The 20,794-nt window shown below is 52.4% G+C and overlaps 2 protein-coding genes and 5 non-coding genes across 7 annotated transcripts; all 7 read left to right on the top strand.

Moving 5' to 3' along the window:
- Positions 1 to 585: 585 nt before the first annotated feature.
- RPL13A (ribosomal protein L13a) lies at positions 586 to 4,402 on the top strand. Its single transcript, XM_058706652.1, has 8 exons — positions 586 to 721; positions 2,353 to 2,425; positions 2,855 to 2,920; positions 3,102 to 3,203; positions 3,395 to 3,480; positions 3,658 to 3,717; positions 3,966 to 4,088; positions 4,287 to 4,402. The coding sequence occupies exons 1-8, from the start codon at positions 707 to 709 to the stop codon at positions 4,371 to 4,373; spliced, it is 612 nt and encodes a 203-aa protein (XP_058562635.1). The 5' UTR covers positions 586 to 706; the 3' UTR covers positions 4,374 to 4,402.
- LOC131500500 (small nucleolar RNA Z195/SNORD33/SNORD32 family) lies at positions 2,480 to 2,563 on the top strand. The gene has a single exon (XR_009256315.1). It is a non-coding gene; the product is annotated as a small nucleolar RNA Z195/SNORD33/SNORD32 family (small nucleolar RNA).
- On the top strand, positions 3,242 to 3,326 carry LOC131500499 (small nucleolar RNA Z195/SNORD33/SNORD32 family). Its single transcript, XR_009256314.1, has one exon. It is a non-coding gene; the product is annotated as a small nucleolar RNA Z195/SNORD33/SNORD32 family (small nucleolar RNA).
- LOC131500501 (small nucleolar RNA SNORD34) lies at positions 3,517 to 3,588 on the top strand. Its single transcript, XR_009256316.1, has one exon. It is a non-coding gene; the product is annotated as a small nucleolar RNA SNORD34 (small nucleolar RNA).
- Positions 3,782 to 3,868, top strand: LOC131500504 (small nucleolar RNA SNORD35). Its single transcript, XR_009256319.1, has one exon. It is a non-coding gene; the product is annotated as a small nucleolar RNA SNORD35 (small nucleolar RNA).
- Positions 4,403 to 11,665: 7,263 nt separating the features above from the next.
- On the top strand, positions 11,666 to 13,833 carry RPS11 (ribosomal protein S11). The gene is made up of 5 exons (XM_058707172.1): positions 11,666 to 11,810; positions 12,463 to 12,594; positions 12,772 to 12,847; positions 13,089 to 13,218; positions 13,656 to 13,833. The coding sequence occupies exons 1-5, from the start codon at positions 11,796 to 11,798 to the stop codon at positions 13,777 to 13,779; spliced, it is 477 nt and encodes a 158-aa protein (XP_058563155.1). The 5' UTR covers positions 11,666 to 11,795; the 3' UTR covers positions 13,780 to 13,833.
- Positions 12,905 to 12,990, top strand: LOC131500503 (small nucleolar RNA SNORD35). Its single transcript, XR_009256318.1, has one exon. It is a non-coding gene; the product is annotated as a small nucleolar RNA SNORD35 (small nucleolar RNA).
- Positions 13,834 to 20,794: the final 6,961 nt, after the last annotated feature.

Genomic DNA, 20,794 nt, shown 5'->3' with positions numbered 1-20,794 from the left:
GCCCAGCCCCAGATACCGGGGACGCTCTCTGGAGGAAAGGACCCCAGCCAAAAAGCACTGGCATTGTGACATGCCAGATATTAGAAGGTGGGGCTGGAGAGAAGGACATCGCAGGTAAGGGACGCAGCAGAAGCCATCTGGAGTCATTCCCTCACACTCTCAGATCGCATAGGGAAAACGACCTACACCTGTTTTACAGATGAGGACGTTGAGGTCTAGACAGGCCAGGGGTTTGGCCAGGTCACAAGGAGGCACACCAGGCACCGGACCCAGACCTACCCGGTCTAGACTGGGCCCTGAACAGAAAGCCTCGTTGCCCTCTGCGGGCCACCACGTGCCCTGCAGCCTGCGCTCGCTTTAGCGGGCGAGTCCCCCGCCCTAGAGGGAGATTAGCAGCCCCTCAAAAATATGGCGGCCGAGGCTGGCCAGCCCCGCCCCAGCTGAGCCGTCCTACCCCCACGTGATCTCTCGCCCCTCACAGCAATGGCTATCTAAGCGCCGGCGAGAAGAATTGGACCCGGATTGGACAGTCGGGAGACGACCCGCCTTCTAGCGGGGCCTCTCTGCGCACGCGCCAGACGCTTCAACCAATGCAAAGACGGAAAGCTGCCCGCACAGCCCATGCGGCGTCACTTCCTCCGCCCCTGTTTCAAGGGATAAGAAACCCTGCGCAGAGCCTTCCTCCTTTCCTAGGCGGCTGCCGAAGATGGCGGAGGCTCAGGTGCGGGCTCCGCGCGGGCCGGGGAGGCGTGGGGCCGGGTGGGATCCAGGCCGGGGCCGAGTTATACGCTCTTTCCCCTCGTAGGTGTATTGTGAGATTTAATCTAGGTAATTGAGCGAAACGGGGCAGCTTTTGGTCTAAGAAGAGTCTGCAACAGGGGAAATAGGAGATACCCGGGGGGTGTTTTTGGTTTTCTTGGTCGGTGACTGGCTAAAATGCGGCATCGTTCCTCCCTTAGGGGTGATTATGGGGGCTCGCAGCACGGGAAGAGTTAGTTTAAAATTAGGTCTCGTTTGCCTTTGTTCCTTGGCCGAATGAGACCCGTGTGTCCCCAGCGGCGGGGAAGCACGCAGAAAGCGCCTGGGCGGCCTCGCGGCGGTGAGACGCCGAGGACCAACATGCCCCAGTCGCGCGTTGCTTCAACCTCGTGGGACTGCTAATCCGTGTTCTGCAGCTTTGAGCGTTTTCGTAGGAAATTTAGGCAGTGGGTCCAGAGCGTTCTCGCCTACAGGGCGTGCAGGAACGAATTCCTCTTTTTCTCTTGCTCGTTGGGGTTGATTTTAAAGATCTGAAAGGAGGGACCTGTAATAAAAAGGCTCCACAACCCCGGGGCCTACACTGTTCTTAAACGGGAGGTGGGGGGGGTGGGGGAGGAGGTTGGGGACCTCCAGGGACACAGCAGAAGCTTAGGTCTGAGTGCCCGCACTCCTGTCATTTCTTTTCTGTAGAGGAGGGGATGGCTCGGGGAAACGGTCCCCATGTGAATTTCATGTAAGGAGTCTGAGTGGTTGAGGAAGGAAAAAGCAAGTGTGTGCCCTGGGGAAAGTGGTAGAGAAGTTCTCTGAACACGTGTTCCTGGCACGGCTTGTGTTATATTTTGTGTAATTCCCTGACCTTCCCATAACGTTCCTGAGGCAGATACTGTTATCCTCATCTTCCAGGTGAGGAGGCTGGAGATTTTTAGCCAAAGTCACATTGTCAGGAAGTCTGGCTTTAGATTCTGTACCCTTCTGCCTTCCAACAATCACAAGTATATAACAAGCACTCGGTAAGAGTGGGGACTTTGCTCGTGGTGAAGCTGAGGATTCGGTGTTGAGCAGTTCGCCCAGGGACACAGTTAGTCCATGTAAAACCCAGCACAGGCTTTTGTCTACGCCGCAGAGCCTCACCCACACTGGGCCCGTTTCCTTTACTATTCAGTGTGTGCTGGAAACGGTTTTGCCCTTGAGATCAGGAGAGAGTGAATCCGTCAGCATTCCCGCAGCTGGTGTCACCGATGATAAATTCTAACTGGGTCCGTGGACAGAGTGTTGCCAGTCTTTGTTCAAATCCCAGCACGTTCTCTCAGCCTTGAATGTAATCTGGGCTTAAAACATTCCTGCCCTTCAGGCAGCTGTGAGATGTGAGGCAAGGTCTTTGTTTTATTCCATTTACTGAAGTCTCGAGTCCCCCATTTGCTTGCTTGGCCACATCTGTAAAATGGGCCTTGGGTCCTAGTTTCCAGGCGTGCTAATGGATAGGAATTGCTCTGGGGGAGAAGGTGAAAGAATCAAGTAGAAAGCAGTGGTTGCTTTGGGGGGTGGGTAGTCAGTGCCGTGGGTGTGTCTAAGCTCTCCCCCCATCTCCACCAGGTCCTGGTGCTCGATGGCAGAGGCCATCTCCTGGGCCGCCTGGCGGCCATTGTGGCCAAACAGGTGCTGCTGGGTAAGTCTGCTCTGCCCAACTCCCCCCCCCCCCCCCCCCCCCGAGTCCCAACCAGAGGTCCGTGATGAGCGACAATCACCATCTTTCGTTTGAGTCTCACGACCATGAGATCAACCCCATGCACCGCTCTGAGACCTGCCAGCCCTTCCCTGTCCCGGGGTCGGGGGCTCCAACATGGAACATTCTTTTCCCGTTTGGCTGTTCATTTAAGCACAAGTCTAGCTCTGTGACTTGGGTGGGGCAAGGGGATCCCCTGCCAGGGTCTTGGGTTTCTTGTGCCTTACGGTCAGTTCCATACAGGGGAGGATCCCTGTTTCCGGGTCCTCGGCGTAACCGGGCAGGTGTGTGGTGGCCGGTTTGTAGGTAAAGCCTTCGGCTGGCTACCTAGCTTTTGTTCTCCTCCGTCACCTCGTTTTCCTTTTTCTCTAGGCCGGAAGGTCGTCGTCGTGCGCTGCGAGGGCATCAACATTTCTGGCAATTTCTACAGAAACAAGTGTAAGTTCGGACGTGGGAGGAGGGCTAGAGAGGATTGACCTGGGAGAGCCTCAGGCTTCCTTGGCTCCAAAAGTGAGCCCGCAGGTGGTGGGAAGTGCCCATATGAGTTCCTAAAAGGCCCCTGGGAGTGCGGGTGTTCGTGTGTCTGGGGCTGAGCCTTTGTGCTGCTCTGTCCCCGCAGTGAAGTACTTGGCCTTCCTCCGCAAGCGGATGAACACCAACCCATCCCGAGGCCCCTACCACTTCCGCGCGCCCAGCCGCATCTTCTGGCGGACGGTGCGAGGTGAGCTGGGCCCGGGGACCGCAGGCGGGGACGGCCGGGTGGCCGGTGATGAGGACTTCTCCCACTCGTGTTCGAGTTCCCCAACCGTGAGATGACTCCACATGCACTACCATCTGAGGCCGCCTGTGCGCCGGCGGGGCGGGGGTCCTCGTGAGCCCCGGTGAGCGAGCCTGCCGCCCCTCTGCCCACAGGCATGCTGCCCCACAAGACCAAGCGAGGCCAGGCCGCCCTAGACCGCCTCAAGGTGTTTGACGGGATCCCGCCCCCCTACGACAAGGTGAGCGTGACGTTCCTGTGCAGCATTCGTGTGCGCGGCGTCCGTGATGTTGCACAGTTGTACCTACATTGTTTGATCCTCGTGAGAACAGCACTGACTGAGACGCTCTCCCAGACAGCCTTGTCCCCTGTCTGTCCCTCACTCCAGGTTTCTTAAGCCCCTCTCCTTCTCTAACAGAAAAAGCGGATGGTGGTTCCCGCCGCCCTCAAAGTTGTGCGGCTGAAGCCTACACGGAAGGTGAGCTGTCGGTTACACAGGGTGGTCTCGCCCGGGGCGGGACGGACTTGAGGTCCCGGAGGCTGGCAGATGATGTCTCTTTCTCACGATGGTCTGCGGATGCCATTGCTGGCGGTGCCGACAACGCCAGTGGCTCAGCTGATGCCAGGGGGAGGGGGCGGGGAGCCCTTATGGGGTCTGCTGTGACAGCTTCTCACCTGTCCCCTAGCCACCCTGGCTCCGCTTCACTTCTCCCCCTTCCCCCACAGTTTGCTTACCTGGGGCGCCTGGCTCACGAGGTGGGCTGGAAGTACCAGGCAGTAACGGCCACCCTGGAGGAGAAGCGGAAGGAGAAGGCCAAGATCCATTACCGGAAGAAGAAGCAGCTCGTGGTGAGGATGGGCTGGAAGCTAAGGGCACCAGGCTCGGGCAGGGCCTTTGGGGGCGGGGGCGTGTCTGGATGCGGCGGTTCAGCCCCAGAGGCCTCTCTGAGGCCCACCCGCCAGGAGGGGAGTGGGATCGGGTGGGGTCCTGGGAGGAGTGTCCCAAGTGGCAGCCACCGACCGGCATCTGTCCTCCTCACCCCACAGAGGCTACGGAAACAGGCCGAAAAGAACGTGGAGGGGAAAATCAACAAATACACAGAGGTCCTCAAGACCCACGGACTCCTGGTCTGAGCCCAATAAAATTGACTGTTTATTCCTCATGCTTGGCCTGGCCTGCGCTTCCTCCATCGCCGCCCTAGGATGTGGGGGACTGCGGGGGCCCCTGTTTAGGTGCCACAGGCAGCCTGGGCCTTAGAATACTGGGACCACAGGGCTTTAGTCACTGCTGCTCAGGAAGGCCTCCTAAAATGTTCAAACGGCTCTGAGAGCTTTGAGGCATAGATTGCCCGTGACGTCCTCATTCGTGAAGTTTTAAGAAGTTGACAGTTGCAACAAGGGCAGTTTCACCATTCGCAAAAAAAGATACCTGGAAAGTGACCGGAGGGGGACCCCGCGTTGTGCACGGGGTGTGTCCAAACTTCCCATGCAGTCAGGTGCTAACGCTGCAGCTGTTAGGGTGAGGGTGCTGAGGGCCAAGCCTGGTGTCCACAGAGGTATTTCCAGGCGCACACACAGGGAAAGACAGCCGGGGGTCACAGGCACTGCCCTCTGGCTTTCCCTGTACTTTGTGATCCCAAACCAATAAATTATTTTTAAAGAAATGTGGTGTCTTGGCAGTGTGTGTCTGCTGCGGAGGCAGGCCCAGTGGAGGGAGGCCCCCTGGGCAAGAAAAGTCGCCTGTCACAACGGTTGCCCTGTAACCTGCCCTTCAAGGAATTTCCTCCAGGGTCCCGCGTAGTTCTCAAAACCGCCACGGCCTGAGGTTGCCTAGTGGGTGAAGCTGTCGAGTCAGCTGTAAAGTATGGAGTTGCCACCATGTCAGACCCAGTCCCGTCCTCGCGGTCCCATGGGCCCTTCTGGTCTGTGCCAAGCCAGGAGGTCTGGGCTTCTTTGGAAAGAAAGGGACAGGGAATGTTCTGCAAATAGTAATGCACTGGAAACAGGAATGTTAAATTTCGTGATGCCTTTTTTTTGTTAATGTTTATTTTTGGGAGTGAGCATGAGCAGGGGAGGCGCAGAGAGAGGGAGACCGCATCTGAAGCAGGCTCCGAGCTGTCCGCACAGAGCCTGACGCTGGGCTCGTACCCACAAGCCACAGGATCATGACCTGAGCCAAAGTCAGAAGCCTAGTCGCTGAGCCACCCAGGCGCCCCTCCATGATGCTTTGTGAGACAAAAGCTAGACCTTTTAGACCTTTTAGACCTGGAAGGGTAGACATGGAGCATTTAGCAGCTACCCAGTTCTTAACTGTCACCTGTTAATGTGCCCTTAGGGATTAATGGGCAAGGCTTGAAAACATAATGTTTTTTTGAGGGAGATCCAAGTGGGGGGAAAGGCGGAGAGGGAGACGTCATCCCAAGCAGGCTCTACCCTGTCAGCAGAGAGCTCCATAGGGGCTCAAATCTGCGAACTGAGAGATACTGACCTGGGCCAAGACCAAGACCTGGATGCTTAACTGAGCCACCCTGGTGCCCAATAGTTGGAAATTTTCTAATTTCGGTCAGTATTCAAATGCCTAACGGTGCAAAGAAAACTACTTGAATATGTTAAACATTTCACTGTGTAATTCGCATAGCAAGTTATAACTCCCGTGTCCTGTCGTGGTTAATCTTCCCAAGATGTCCAACTCAGTGGCTTAGGTTTTCCCTGAGAATCGTTTAACAAATCAGTGGTACCTTTAGCTTTCCCCGGGTTCCCCTTCGCCACAGGAGGTGCCTCCAGGAGCGACCAAAAATGACAAGAGTTCAAATGCTGTTAACAAAACTGCCTGTTAAAGCACAATATAGTCCCACCAAAAGCAGGATCCCTTAAAAAGATACACTCGGCTTTATAAACACGTACAACTTGCCACGTGAAAAACCAACCACGTCGGGGCGCCTGGGTGGCTCAGTCACGCAGCCGACTTTGGTGCAGATGATCTCGAGGTTCGTGAGTGCGACCCCCACGTAGGGCTCTGTGCTGACAGAGCCTGGAGCCTGCTTTGGATTCTGTGCCTCCCTCTCTCTCTGCCCTTCCCCTACTCACGCTCTCTCTCTCAAAAATAAATACAAACGTTAAAAAAAATTTTTTTTTCATCTGTAAAAAAAAAAAAGCCACAGACTGGGAGGAAATGTTTGCAAATCATCTCTTTTGAAGAACTTGTATCCCAGGTGTGTGTGTGTGTGTGTGTATAAAGAAAGGAAAAAAAAGAAACCAAGTAAATTTGAGCAAGAATTTGGAGAACTAGATCACCCAAAAAGATCTACAAATGGTCAATGAACACATGAGAAGCTGCTGGACATCATTTACCATTTGAAAATAGACTTTCTGGACATCCCCTAATCCTTCCTAGAGGGCAATTACGGAGACTCCAACACCCGGGTCAGCAGCAGAAACATTTTCAGAGCTCGATCTTGCAACTCGCCCAAACGCTCACCGCCAAGGCTCCCCCCAAGCAGCACGTGGGCACGCCTGGCCCATCTCCGCCAGGTAATAGCAACCTTTCCCATCCTGGGCCATGTGCAGGGCACAAGGGAGGGTCTTATTTTGCTAGGCATTGGGGTGCACCCTGGAGAACGTGATCTTCTCCAGGTCAAGGAGAAGACCTTGCATTTCCGCTGTGAAACATTGGTAAGCACGCCTGAAACCCGGCAGGGGCAGGAAATATTCGCTCAAATGGTAATAACTAGGGTTGGCTGAAGTTGGTTATTGGACATCAAGGCTCTTTGACACTGCAGGTCTGAAAATCAAGTGTAGTGGTCCAACCACACTTAAAATGAATATAGAAATAGAAGCAAAAAAAATCAGTGAGTTGCAGGAAGGAAAAGAGAAAGTCAAGTTAGAAAGCATGAGGAAGGGGAGGCCTGGCTGGCTCAATCGGAAGAGCATGAGGCTCTTGATCTCAGGGCTGTGAGTTTGAGCCCCACGTTGGGTAGAGAGATTACTTAAATACATAAACTCAGAAAAAAAGAAAGCAAGAGGAAGGAAGGGAAGAGGAGGAGAGAGAAACAGGTGTTTGTTTGGTCACAGTGCACAATGTACTTCCTACTGTGGGTTGTGGTCATTAAAGGCTGTGCAGCTAAATATCTCCAAACTGCCCCCACCCCCTTCACGGTGAAGCAGTATTTTTTTCCCTTTTCCCTTATCATCAAAATCTCACCAGTTATTCTGAGCAAATTGCAAAATACTGAGCATTTTAAAAACCAGAGGAAATCACACTTAATCTCACCACCTGGAGATGCAAACCACCAGGGCCAGCGTCGTGCATTTCCTTCCAGGCTTTTTTCTAACTCACTTTTGTACATAGTTTACCACACATTGCAGATAACAACTCTGAGGCCTGCTTTTTTTTTTTTTTTTAACTAAATATAATAAATCTTTATCAAGTTATTCAAACACACCAGAAATTACTTTTTTCTTTAAAAAAATAAACCTAATCGCTTCTCGGCCTTTTGGCTAAGATCAAGTGTAAAAAAATAAACCTACTATGAGGTCAGTTGCAGGGGGGTGGGGTGGAATATAGAAGGTTTTAAAACAGAAAAATGAAAAGTCCCTCCCTTCTAATGCTACCGTCAAAGGGACTGAAACAACTACATTTATTTTTTATTTATTTATTTTTTTGGAAACAACTACATTTAAAAATGTTTCATATGGGGGCTCCTGGGTGGCTCAGCCTGTTGAGCGTCCTACTTTGGCTCAGGTCATGATCTCACAGTTCATGAGTTCGAGCCCCGCATCGGGCTCTCTGCTATCAGTGTGGAGCCTGCTTCAGATCCTCTGTCCCCCTCTCTCTCTGCCCTTCCACCACTGGTTCTCTCTCCCTCTCTCTCTGCCTCCCTCAAAATAAATAAACTTAAAAAAAAAAAAGTTTCACTCAGTGGCGCCTGAGTGGCTCAGTTGGTTAAGCGCCCAACTTCGGCTCAGGTCATGATCTCACAGCTCGTGGGCCCCAGCCCCGCATCCAGCTCTGCCCTGACAGCTTGGCTGGCTCAGTCAGTGGAGCGTGCAACTCTTGATGTTGGGATTGTGAGTTCGAGCCCCGCCTTGGGTGTACGGATGACCACAACAATAAAATGTTTCAGAACTCACAAAGCTATTAAGTGCAAAAGAAATTTAAGTAATTAAGTTTTTTAATTGGTTTTTGTAAGTTGTAGCGTTTACATCTCTGAAGTTATTAAACAACTTAAAGACTATAAGACTATTATTTATACTTATACATATATGCACATATGTGTGCACATATGTATGTATATACACACACATATATTTCTCTATAGCAGGGCCATCCAACAAAATTTTCTGTGTTCATAAAAGTGTTATGAATCTTCTCTAATATGCAAGCCACATGTGGCTTCTGGATACTTGACATATGAATAGGGCGGGTGAGGAACTGAGTTTTAAATTCTATTCAATTTAAATCTAATCTGTATCTCTTAAAGAATGAAGAGCCAAGGGCGCCTGGGTGGCTCAGTTGGCTGAGCGTCCGACTTCAGCTCAGGTCACAAATTCGCTGTCTGTGAGTTCGAGCCCCGTGTCAGGCTCTGTGCTGACAGCTCAGAGCCTGGAGACTGTTTCAAATTCTGTGTCTCCCTCGCTCTCTGCCCCTCCCCCACTCATGTTCTGTCTCTCTCTGTCAAAAATAAGTAAATATTAAAGAAATAATAAAAAATTTAAAAAAGAATGAAAAGCCAGTCAGTTGGTTAAGCCTCTGACTCTGGCTGGGGTCATGATCTCGCAATGTGTGAGTTCGAGTGCTGACAGCTCAGAGCCTGGAGCCCGCTTTGGATTCTATGTCTCCCTCTCTCTCTGCCCCTCCCCCGCTCACACTCTGACTGACTCTCTCTCTCTCAAATAAATAAACATTAAAAAAAAATTAAAAAAAGAATGAAGAGCCAGTGGTTGGACTTGCCAGGGCTCGAACCCAGGAACCCAGGAACCCAGGACCTGGAAGCACTGGCTCTGGCACCGAGCTGCACCCCCCACCCCCCCTCCCCTCCCCAGTCACTCAGATTACATGTAAATAACCATATGTAACTCTTGGCTACATTACTGAACAAGGCAGTCTGTGATACCCACAAATATATATAGTCCACAATTATATCACAGTACCCAGCTGTAGAAAAGGCAGTCATCCCATAGCTTGTCAATACATATTTGTTATTGACTTTGTGGGTCATACTATGCCTTTTGCTCTGCAGTTTGCTTTGTCCGTGTATAAATTCATCTGAAGGTAAAGTAGTCTGGAAGACACATTGCAAGCTGATAGCAGGATGACAACAGTTGCTTCTAGAGAGGAAAACTGGGTGTGGGTGTCTGGGGAGAAGAGTAGGAGAGAGAGCCATTCATTTTTGCAGTTTTGTGGGTTTTGTTGTTTTTTAAAGAGACAGAGAGAGGGTGTGGGAGGGGCAGAGGGAGACAGGGGCAGAAGCAGGAACTGCACTGACAACAGAGAGCCCGATGGGCTCAAACTCACAAATGGGGAGATGGTGACCTGAGCCAAGATCAAGCGTCAGAGGCTTAACCAACTGAGCCACCCAGGCACCTCTCGCTTTTTGTTCTTTCTGAATGTTGTACCATGCGCATGAAATACCTATTCAGAACTAATTGCAAACTTAGAAACAAAATATAGGGGCGCCTGGGTGGCGCAGTCGGTTAAGCGTCCAACTTCAGCCAGGTCACGATCTCGCGGTCCGTGAGTTCGAGCCCCGCGTCGGGCTCTGGGCTGATGGCTGGGAGCCTGGAGCCTGTTTCCAATTCTGTGTCTCCCTCTCTCTCTGCCCCTCCCCCGTTCATGCTCTGTCTCTCTCTGTCCCAAAAATAAGTAAAAAACGTTGAAAAAAAATTAAAAAAAAACCCAAAATATAGCTGGCAATCTTTTCACCTCTGGATCGATTGATCTACCTCACGTTTATTAAGTGCTTGCAGAATATTCCAAGGTGGAGCTATGGCGTGATTTATACGGCTGCCTGTAATGGTGGACATTTTGATACATCCCCCAATCCTCCATTCATTCATTAGTGATTTAGTCCACAAGTATAAATTAGGCACCCAGTATAAGACAGCTGCCAGATGCTCTGGAGAACAAAGCAGATAAAGATTCCTGCCTTCAGGGGCGCCCGGGGGGCTCAGTAGGTTGATTCTTGATTTGGGCTCAGGTCATCATTTCAAGGTTTGTGAGATTGAGCCCCTCATGGGACTCCGTGCTGACAGCTCAGAGCCTGCCTGGGATTCCTTCTCCGCTTCTCCCCCACTAGTGCTTGTATGCTCTCTCTCAAGATAAATAAACTTCTAAAAAATTAGATGTAGATGTAAATTAGAGGAGGAAAAGAGCATTCGGCTCTAAGAGCGTAAAATGGAGACAAGAGCCAGATCACAAGGGATTAGCTCCTTCAAATGTCCTGCACCCGTGCCCCACGCTACAGGATAAGTACACAAATTGACAAGGGAGGGTTTGGACTCTCCCGATAGCAATCCTTTGTCAGTTGAATCTAAAAAAACAAAACAACAACAAAAAACAAAAAAAACACACCCTGTTTCGTAAGACTTTGCTTTCTAAGAATGTATATAAAATAACAAATAAGGGGGATTCTGGCTGGTTCAGTATAACATGGAACTCTTGATCTCAAGGTTGTTAATTTGAGCCCCACCTTGGGCGGGTTTAGAGATTACTTAAAAATAAACTCTCGAACAAAAAAATAAATAACAAGTATCCAATTATAGACCTGCACTGCCCAATGCCATAGGCTTAGCTCCAAGTAGCTATTTAAATTTAAACCTAATAACATTAAACAAAGTTAAAAATTCAGGTCCTCAGTCTCATACGCATTTCAAGTGTCAGGGGCCAGGTGCTGAGAGGTGCAGATACAGAACATTTTCATCATTGCAGAAAGTTCTGAACAGTGCTGTTACAGACAGTGCTGGTACATCAGCAGAAGGGTTTTTATTCGCGAAACCATTGTCTGGGAATGAAACAACAACGTTCATTAAATTTGAACAAACAAAAAACCACTCTTGGTTAACGCCCGCCCCTCACAAAGACGGCGGTGCCGTTACCCAAGCTCCTAAGACCCTCCAGCCGCGTGCCCCGCAAAAAGATGGCCGCCACCGCATCGCGTTTGAATTCTACAGAAACGAAGCCACGCGGTCCTCAAATCCCACGTGATTTTAGCCCCGCCGAACGCTGACCGCCTCCCTGTAACTCTCGCGATAATGTAGGCAGGCTCAAGGCTGGCCTTGCCTTCCCAACGTGAACTAGGGCGCCCAGCGCAATCGCGGCCTGACTTTCGCGAGACAGCGTCCGCCGCTTCCCGACCCTCGGCCCTTCGTCTTGTGGGCGTCCCTGCAGTCTCCGAATCGCGGGCCGTGTTTGGGCCTCCTGTCAATCACCGTCGCGTCCGAGGCACCGCCCCAAACCGTGCTCCCGCCCCCTTTCGTCACTTCCTCTCTAGCCCCTGTGCGGTCGATAAGGAAACCCGGACGCCGCCGCGGCTTTCCTTTTTCCAGGCGGCCGGGAAGATGGCGGACATTCAGGTGCGGGCTCCGGGCCGCCGCGGAGGTGGCGGGGTCCAGTCCCGGCGTCACGGGCGCGTCCTGGAGAGAAGGACCCGCGCCCCTGTTTGGGGGTTCATGCAGGGCGGCCTCGATTTTCCAGACGTTAATTCGGGCAGAGGGCGCGTGTCTGTGAATTACTCTAATTAGCACCGCGTAAATACTAGGGTCTCCCCCACGTGGGGTTTAGGAGAGGCTCAAGCCTTATGAGAGGTATTTCTGGAGGCCTTGGGCCATTGGGTTAATCCAGGAAGCCCATCGTTTTGGTATTTATTTCTGAAGTCGTGTATATCGTAGGAGAGAATCCTGAGTGGGCGCCCTTGTGTCTGGGAGAATCTTTGCCAAAAGGTGTACAGGTTGTTAGAGGAATTATTGTTTCTGTCTGAGTTTTAAGGAATGAATTCGGGTGATGGGAAGTGTTTTGGAGCATAAATACGGAGGTAACTCCGGTTCAGAGTTGGGGGCTGAACTCAACTCTTGGTGTGACTGTTGTAGATGGTTATTATCCAGGTTTTGGAGGTTGACGTTTAGGGAGTAAAGGCTGGAGAGGGTGGGATTTGGGGGTTTCTGGGGAGGTTTTCCAGGCCAGGTTGCTGGCTCCGAGAGCTTACCAGCTTGTTCCCCATCCACGTAGACTGAGCGTGCCTACCAAAAGCAGCCAACCATCTTTCAAAATAAGAAGAGGGTCCTGCTTGGAGAAACTGGCAAGGAGAAACTCCCGCGATACTACAAAAACATCGGTTTGGGCTTCAAGACGCCCAAGGAGGTAGGGGGTTGGAGAGACTCAGAAGGAAGGAGACCCCAGTGTCCTCCCACGTGGGTACCCACGGAGTGGCAGTTCCCGGGGCCGTTGGGAATTGTAGTTTGTGTACCTAAGGCCACACCCCCTATTTTGTTCAGGAACTACAGGTGCCAGGCTCACTCCTTTCTCTCCCTTGTTCAGGCCATTGAGGGCACCTATATTGACAAGAAATGCCCCTTTACTGGTAACGTCTCCATCCGAGGGCGGATTCTGTCTGGTGAGTGAGGACTTCTGCATCTGGGGGACGCTTGGATTCCTGGGTGAGGGGGGCGCTGGCAGGTGATGTCTTCTCACGATGGTCTTCCGATGCCCACCGCGGGCACTGCTGAGAAAGCCACTTGGCACGGCTGATGTCAGAAGCAGGGTTTGGGAGCCCAATTCTCAGCGTTGTTCTGGGCGGCCCAAGGCTCCCCTTCCCTCCCAGGGGGGCTGACCTACCATCTGTCCCCTCCCCCCAGGTGTGGTGACCAAGATGAAGATGCAGAGGACCATTGTCATCCGCCGGGACTACCTCCATTATATCCGAAAGTACAACCGCTTTGAGAAACGCCACAAGAACATGTCCGTGCACCTGTCCCCCTGCTTCAGGTGAACATGGCGGGCCCTCGGGTTCCCGGGTGGAGAGGCGGGGGTGGTCTGCACCCGAGTCCGAGTGACCCTGGGACGTGGCCCCGGGCTCACAGGGCGCTCCGGCTGCCGTGTGGGCAGGAAACCATAGGAGACGGTATGAGGAGACCGCTGGAAGCCAGCAGATGTCCTCAGGAACCCCCTGTGTGTGTCAGGTGGAGAGGGTTGATGGCGATTTTCTGCCCTGAGAGGCCCCTTGGAAGGGCTGGAGTGTCCTCTACACGGCTTTGAGTTCAGTGCCTTGCACGCTCTGTTCCGTAAACAGTGACTGGGGGCAGGTGGGATTGGAAGCTGGAGCTGGGATGAGGTTTGGTGGCGCTCACGCGGACAGGCCTTGGCCTCTAATGGCCTGAGTGGGGCAGCCCAGCGTGTGACACAGCCCCTGCCCACCTCCACAGGGATGTCCAGATCGGCGACATTGTCACAGTGGGCGAGTGCCGGCCCTTGAGCAAGACTGTGCGCTTCAACGTGCTCAAAGTCACAAAGGCCGCTGGCACCAAAAAGCAATTCCAGAAGTTCTGAGACTAGACGTCTGTCCACACCCCCGAAGAAAATAAAGTTATTTTCCCAGTCATGGGCTTGGCTCCGGGTGTCTGCGCCTTTAGCAGAGGGATTGTCCCTGGGAATTGGGGTTGATGGGAACACGGGGTTCTCGTTCATCCTCTGGACCCCCTTATGTGTGGGTGGGACTGGGAGCCAAACCCTTCCTGTCTGTTCTCGTCTCTCTGGGTGAAGATATGAACCTGTGTTAAGATGTTGTTCCCTTTCTGGGCCTCCTTTTGGTCCATGTCACCTCTTGGTGTCGGAGTAAGTAAAGTCTCCTACCTGGTCGGGGCGTGTCCCCCCCTCACCCCTCAGTCTCTGGGGAGGAAGTGAGTGAGGGCGTAGGCCCCTGGGTTCTCAACTCCGGTCTGGGCCCTTTCTGGCCTCCTTGGGAGGGGGGAGGAAGAAGCAGCCACCCTTGGGTCTGGGTGGGGTGGGGGGAGGTCGGTGGGCTTGCAGAGTTCTGTGCTGCCTCTTTCTGAACTGCGGGGGTCTTGACTTCAACCTGGGATTTCTTGTCTCCCGGGTGAAGGAGTGGCCCAGGGAAGCCTGGCAGCCACCACCCCACTGCCCCCTCCTGGGCCAGCACCAGGCCCCTTTTGCAGATGAGCAAACTCATCTGAGGGGGGCAGTTTCTCCCCTCAGTGAGTAGCCGAGCTCCAGGCCTAAGGTTCTAGAGACTTCCTTTGCCTGAAAATCGAAGGAAATTGGCTTTGAAGGCATGTGGTATAGTGAGGCCAAGCTGGAGCCAGGCTGGAACCCACCTCTGCAGCCCCTAATTGCAGGCCGCTCGGAGATGGCTTAGGGAGCCCCTGGAAGTGAGACCGTGTTGGGGTGGCCTTGGGGAAGGAGAGAAATTGGAGTTGGGGAGAAATGGGGACAGGGTCAGGCAAATGCAAGGAAAGACCAAAAAAATTGCAGGAAAAGAGATCTAGCCAGACAGTGACCTTGAGTATCGGGAAAACGGGGAAGGGAGAAAGGTTGAGGGTAGCAGTGGAAGGCATTGTGATCCAGAAAAACTGGGAAAAGGGAGAGGGACCTTGAGCCATCAGTTGCAGAGATAAGGACAGGGGTCAGCTGAACTCTGAACAAGGACGGAGACCACAGGTAGTGACAGATTTCAGAAAAAGACGGACCTTGAACACACAAAGTTAGGGATGATAGAACTAAGGGTAGCGAGGCAGGAGGGGCAGGGGCAGACGGCATTGACTTCCCAAATCTGGAGAGACCCTCACCCGAATCATAGGCAGGGATGGAGGCACCTCCTGGCTTCACCCCTTGGGGCCCGGTGCTGCTGGGGTCCACACGTCCCTGCCCCCCATACCTGTACCAGGGACTGAGCCACAGCACTGGTACAAGGGTTGGGAGACAGGGCCGTGAGCAGAGAGGAGCTGCCACCTCCAGGGACGCCGCCTCTCCGGACCGGCTCAGCGGCTCCTTTTTACCCAGACCCAGTAAGGGCGGGGGTTCCTGCCAGAGGAAGTGGGGCCGCATCAAAGAGGGCAGGAAGGGGCAGGGACAGGTCAGAGGGGGGCACCGCCCCGGAGTTTCAGCCTGCGGAGCCCGCCCCACCCCACGCTGGAGGACAGAGACCCTGCGGAGAGGGGGGGGGGGGGGCTGGGACCCAGAAAGGGTGGTGAGGTTGCTCCCGGAGGCCGCCCCCCCCCCCACAGGTGTTTCCGTTTGGGGTGGGGCTGCCGTGTTTACAACAGCAACCTCGCTCCCATGTCCCTCCCAGCGGTCGTTGGGCTGTCTCCTTGGCACCCCGCCGTGTGAGGCCACCTCGTTGCAGGTGGGGCGCTTGCCTGGTGTGCGTTCAAGGACCGCGCTGCCGGGCCTGGTGGGTCAGGTGGCAAAGACCAAGGAGAGAGTCCCTGGATCCGCACTACTTGTGTCCAAAGAGAGGTCACCACGGCGTCTACCCTTTTTAGAATCGGGTGACAAGCAGAGACAGCTCCTAAGTCCATCACAGCCTCAGGGCTTCTGCTCTGCCCTGTGCCCATCGTTGTCCCTCCTCCTCACTCCGCCAGACCTGCTCACTCCCCTGGACGTTTGCATTGACTGTGCCCTGGGTCTGGAAGCTCTCAGCTCAGGTTTCCACCATAGGCCCTCAGGCTCACCACCTCGTCCCTTCTGGCAAAACCTCCGGTCCCCTCCCAGTCCCCTCCCAGCCACCGTTCCCTGCTTCACTGTCCTACAGAGACCGATAAGGCCCATTTCTTGCATGTTTGTATGTTTATTGTACAAATCCTGTGCGATATTGCATGTTTGTTTACCTAGTAGCCGCTGGAATGTGAACTCTTGAGGGCAAGGATCTCTGCATCCCCGGCGCCTGGACAGGCTGTAAGCGCTCAATTCACGTCTAGTGGAGGAACCGAATTAAAGTTAAATCCCGCAAGGATTTAAATCCCATAGGATTTAAATCTCAAAGGTCACAAGGCCTGGAGTAACCGGAAGAAGTGACCATGAGCACATGCCTCCAAGTGGCAGCATTATGACCGCAGGCTCTGTTCTGATTTCTTGCCCTGCCACGCGTTAGCAGGTGATCCACCTCGCCCCTCCCGGCAACCACAGAGCCTCAGCTTGCTAATCTGTAAAATGGGTTCTTGCCTCTCTCCCCTATTGGAGGAGGAAACATGCTCACGTGTGTTAATGGAGTAGAAGTAATTCTAATAAGTCATACTTGTGACGGAAGTAATTATTCCAGAGCCCTGAGCCTGTTCGAGAGGGGCCCCCAGGCTATCTTAGGGTGGCAGGCCCTGGGTCCCTCCGGGAAGGTCCAAGGACAAGAGTCTTTGACAGGGGGCCCCAGAGGTATCAAGTATATGGTTGTGCAACCTGCATCCATGATAGCAAGCCCAGGTGGGCTGGCATGGGACCCTGAATCTATTTTAGCATGCTTCTAGAATACTCTGTTGCATGCATTTAGCAGGAGGTCCCCATGGCATAGCCATTTCTCAGAGAAATTAGCTGCAGGCACAGTTTCATAGCAGGGTACTAGGCTTATGATGACAGCAGGCATCAGGCCTGTTACAGGAAAACAGGGCACCTTTTGGCGGTATCACAATGTATCATAGCCATGCAACTCTCGCTGCAGGCCACTGGAATATTTTTTTTTTTTAATGTTTATTTTTGAGACAGAGAGAGAGAACGAACGGGGGAGGGTCAGAGAGAGAGGGAGACACAGAATCCGAAGCAGGCTCCAGGCTCTGAGCTGTCGGCACAGAGCCCGACGCGGGGCTTGAACTCACAGAGCGTAAGATCATGACCTGAGCTGAAGTCGGACGCTTAACCGACTGAGCCACCCAGGCGCCCCAAGGAATATTCTATGGTAGCTACTCTGTTGCAGCCCCTTGTATTCTCTAACAGCAGGACCTCAGGGGTCCTGTAGCAGGCCCTGTTAATGGTTGCAGTACACCTGGGATATATCCTAGCCAGCCCGTGAGCGTTCCTTGTGTAGCGGTGGTTATTCGTGAATTCGTTTAACTGGTCCGGAGGTCTGTGCGTGGAGTCCGGGGAAACCGAATTGTAGTGGCTTCCCGGTGTGTTTGAGCGGTCCCTGCTGCCATATTTCAGCACAGCCCCGAGCCCATCATGGGAAAATCCTGGGATCTGACATACTGGTAGGTCCCAGCTCTATGATATATTATAACAGAGGCCTACAGCATAGCTTCTGCTAGAACATTCTAACAGGACACCAAAGCCATTCCAGACGTCTTAGGGACCAAATCAGCCCCGGGTCATTCGTTATTGCCACCATTCATTCTACATAGATTTACGGTGCTGGCCCCTGGGAATGCAAGAGTGAGCAAGACAAATCCTCAGCCTGGTGTCTGAGATCCCTGGGACCTTAACAGCAACTGGGAGTGGGGTGGCGGGGTACATTAAGGGGAACAAGTGGGGCACCTGGGTGGCTCGGTTAAGCGTCTGACTCTTGGTTTCGGCTCAGCTCATGATATCACAGTTCGTGAGCTAGAGCCCCCCATTGGGCTCTACGCTGACAGCCCAGAGCCTGCCTGGGATTCTCTCTCTCCCTCTCTCTGCCCCTCCCCTGCTTGCTCTCTCTCTCTCTCGCTCTCTCTCAAAATAAATTAAAAAAATTTTTTTTAAACCAAAAAGGGGGAACAAGTGTTAGGAACATAATGCCAAACTCTTGATTCGCTGAAGCCTCTCTGAGGCTGGCACACTTGTTCCCATTTTATAGATAAAGAAACGGAGGCTCAGAGAGGCCAACCTGGAACAGGCAGCATTTGGTTTTGAACTCATGTGTGATTGCCCCTTGGGGTCAGTAGGGGGCACCACGGTGCAGGGGCAGACACAGTCTCCAGGGCCAAGGAGGTCTCCTGATGAGCTCCCCACGCGATTGAAGCAATCGTTCAGAAGGGACCCACACTGGATTCAATGCTCTGCTTGAGCTGTCTTTGAATTTGGAACAAGGGGCCCCTCATTTTCATTTGCCCCAGGCCCCGCAAATTAAGTAACTGGTCCTGCCTTGGACTTTCTATTCTTTAGAGTGGGCCCCTGGGGACACTATTCTTTATAGAAAGAATATATTTCTATTCTTTATAGTGAGCCCCAGGGGTTCTAGAGGGCATAGAGGCAGGATCATTAGAGCAAGAACCTGGGACTATGAGAAGGGACAGCCAGCAGGTGCTGTAAATGGCCCCTGAAGACACAGCAAGACCCCGGGACACCTAGAAGAGACTCCCAGTGGGTACCAAGTGACCTTGAGGACTTTGTTGTAACAGGAAACAGGGACGTTATGGGGAATGTTCTGGCCAACTGAGAGACCTCACTGCCAAACCTGGGAGGAGGAGCTCAGAATGAGGATATTTTAGCAGGGGCAAGGAAGGGCATCCTTCGTGACTGTGCTAGGCTGGACAGTGGTCCCCCAAAGGTGTCTATGCCCTAATCCCACAGAACCTGTGATTATGTTACCTCAGTAGGATAAATGGGACTTTGCAGAAATGATTACATTTGGGATTTTTTTTTTTTTAATTTTAATGTTTTATTTATTTTCGAGAGAGAGACAGAGCGTGAGCAGGGGAGGGGCAGAGAGAGAGCGAGACACAGAATCCGAAGCAGGCTCCAGGCTCTGAGCCGTCAGCACAGAGCCCGACGCGGGGCTCAAACCCACGAACCATGAGATCATGACCCGAGCTGAAGTTGGCTACTTAACCAGCTGAGCCACCCAGGCGCCCCTAAATTTGGGATTTTGAGATGAGGAAATGACCTGGGATTATCCAGGGGGACCAATGTAATCAGGAGAGTACTTACTTATAAGAGGGGTCTGGTGGGGGCTGGGGGGCTGGTTAGTTCAGTTGGGTAGAATGTGAAACTAACAACATCAATGTCACGGGTTTGTTTCTCAAACAGGCAGAGAAAAGCATTAGTTCTCATGTTTAATAACAATTTTTTAAGAAAAAGGAGGGGGTGTTTGGCTAGCTCAAGTCGGAAAAGCATGTGACTCTTGCTCTCCAGGTCATGAGTTCAAGCCCCATGTTGGGTGTAGAGATTACTTTTTAAAAAAAGAAAAACAAACAAACAAAAACAAAAAAACGTGGGGCACCTGGGTGGCTCGGTCAGTTAAGCATCCAACTCCTGGTTTCAGCTCAGGTCATGATCTCACAGTTCATGGGTTCGAGCCCTGAGTCAGGCTCTGCGCCGACAGTGTGGAGCCTGTTGGGGATTCTCTCTCTCTCCCTCTCTCTCTGCTCCTCCCCTACTCGCACCCACTCTTTCTGTCTCTCAAAATAAATAAATAAACTTAAAAATAATTCATAAAAAAGTGTGTTAAAAGAGGGAGGGGGGAGATCAGAGTCAGAGAGATGTGTGGATGGACGGACAGGCACAGAGTAACAGAAAGGAGAGAAAATGGCTGTATTGTTGGCTTTGAAACTGGAGGAAGGGACCATGAGCTGGGGAAGGCTGGCAGCTTGTAGAAGCTGGAAAAGGCCCAGAAACGGATTCTCCCTCCCAGAGCCTCAACAAAGAACCAGTCCCGTGGACCATTTTAGACGTCTGACCTCCAGAAGTGGAAGATCAAAATTTTGTGTCGTTTTAAGCCACCGAGTTTGGAGTTATTAATTACAGCGGCAGCAGGAAATAAATGCAATGAACTAGGGCCATTGAGGATGGTGACTGAAGCAGGATGCTGGGACACATGGGGGAAAGACTGCAGGGATTTTCTCAGAGCCCATAGGGCACTTTGATGGTTCTGGGGGACACAGACTAGCAGGCCCTTGGAATGCTTTAGCAGGACTCTAAAGACTTAATGGTAGAGATATGAGGCATTCTTTTTCCTTTCTTCCTTCCTTCCTTCCTTCCTTCCTTCCTTCCTTCCTTCCTTCCTTCCTTCCTTCTTCCTTCCTTCCTCTTTATGGAGGGAGTCTTCTTTTTTTAAATGTTTATTAAAAAAATTTTTTTAATGTTTATTTATTTATTTTTGAGAGAGAGAGACAGAGCGTGAGTAGGGGAGGGAGACTCAGAATCCGAAGCAGGCTCCAGGCTCCGAGCTGTCAGCACAGAGCCCGAGGCGGGGCTCGAACTCACGAACCACGAGATCATGACCTGAGCTGAAGTCGGATGCTCAAGTGACGGAGCCACCTGGGCACCCCATGAGGCATTCTAATAGAGTCCTGGAAGGACCCTGAGTAGAGGGGACACCTTGAGGCCATTTTGGTGACCCTCATGGTCCTATGAGGGAAGACTCACAGGGGACCTTTTGAGTGCTCAGGGGGAGAGCAGGACACAGGGACATTTGAACAGGAACCAAGGCTTTTTTGTGACAGGACCCAGTGAATATTAGAGTAGGGCCCTGGGAAGTGTCACGGGGACAATCAATAGGACATTTAGCAGGAGCTAAAGGGCAGATGAGCAAGGTGTGGGCATTGTGGAAGTCCCCAGGGACAGGGCAGGAGAGCCCCAGGAGCACGGCGGCGGGAGCCCAAGGGCTTGTCACCAGGGCTCTAATGGCATTATTTAGGGTCCTAAA

Source organism: Neofelis nebulosa, chromosome 17 (assembly GCF_028018385.1).
Source record: "Neofelis nebulosa isolate mNeoNeb1 chromosome 17, mNeoNeb1.pri, whole genome shotgun sequence".
NCBI classification, from domain to species: Eukaryota; Metazoa; Chordata; class Mammalia; order Carnivora; family Felidae; genus Neofelis; species Neofelis nebulosa.
The sequence above is the reverse complement of the archived record's forward strand: the minus strand, read 5'-3'. Positions and strand labels throughout refer to the sequence as shown.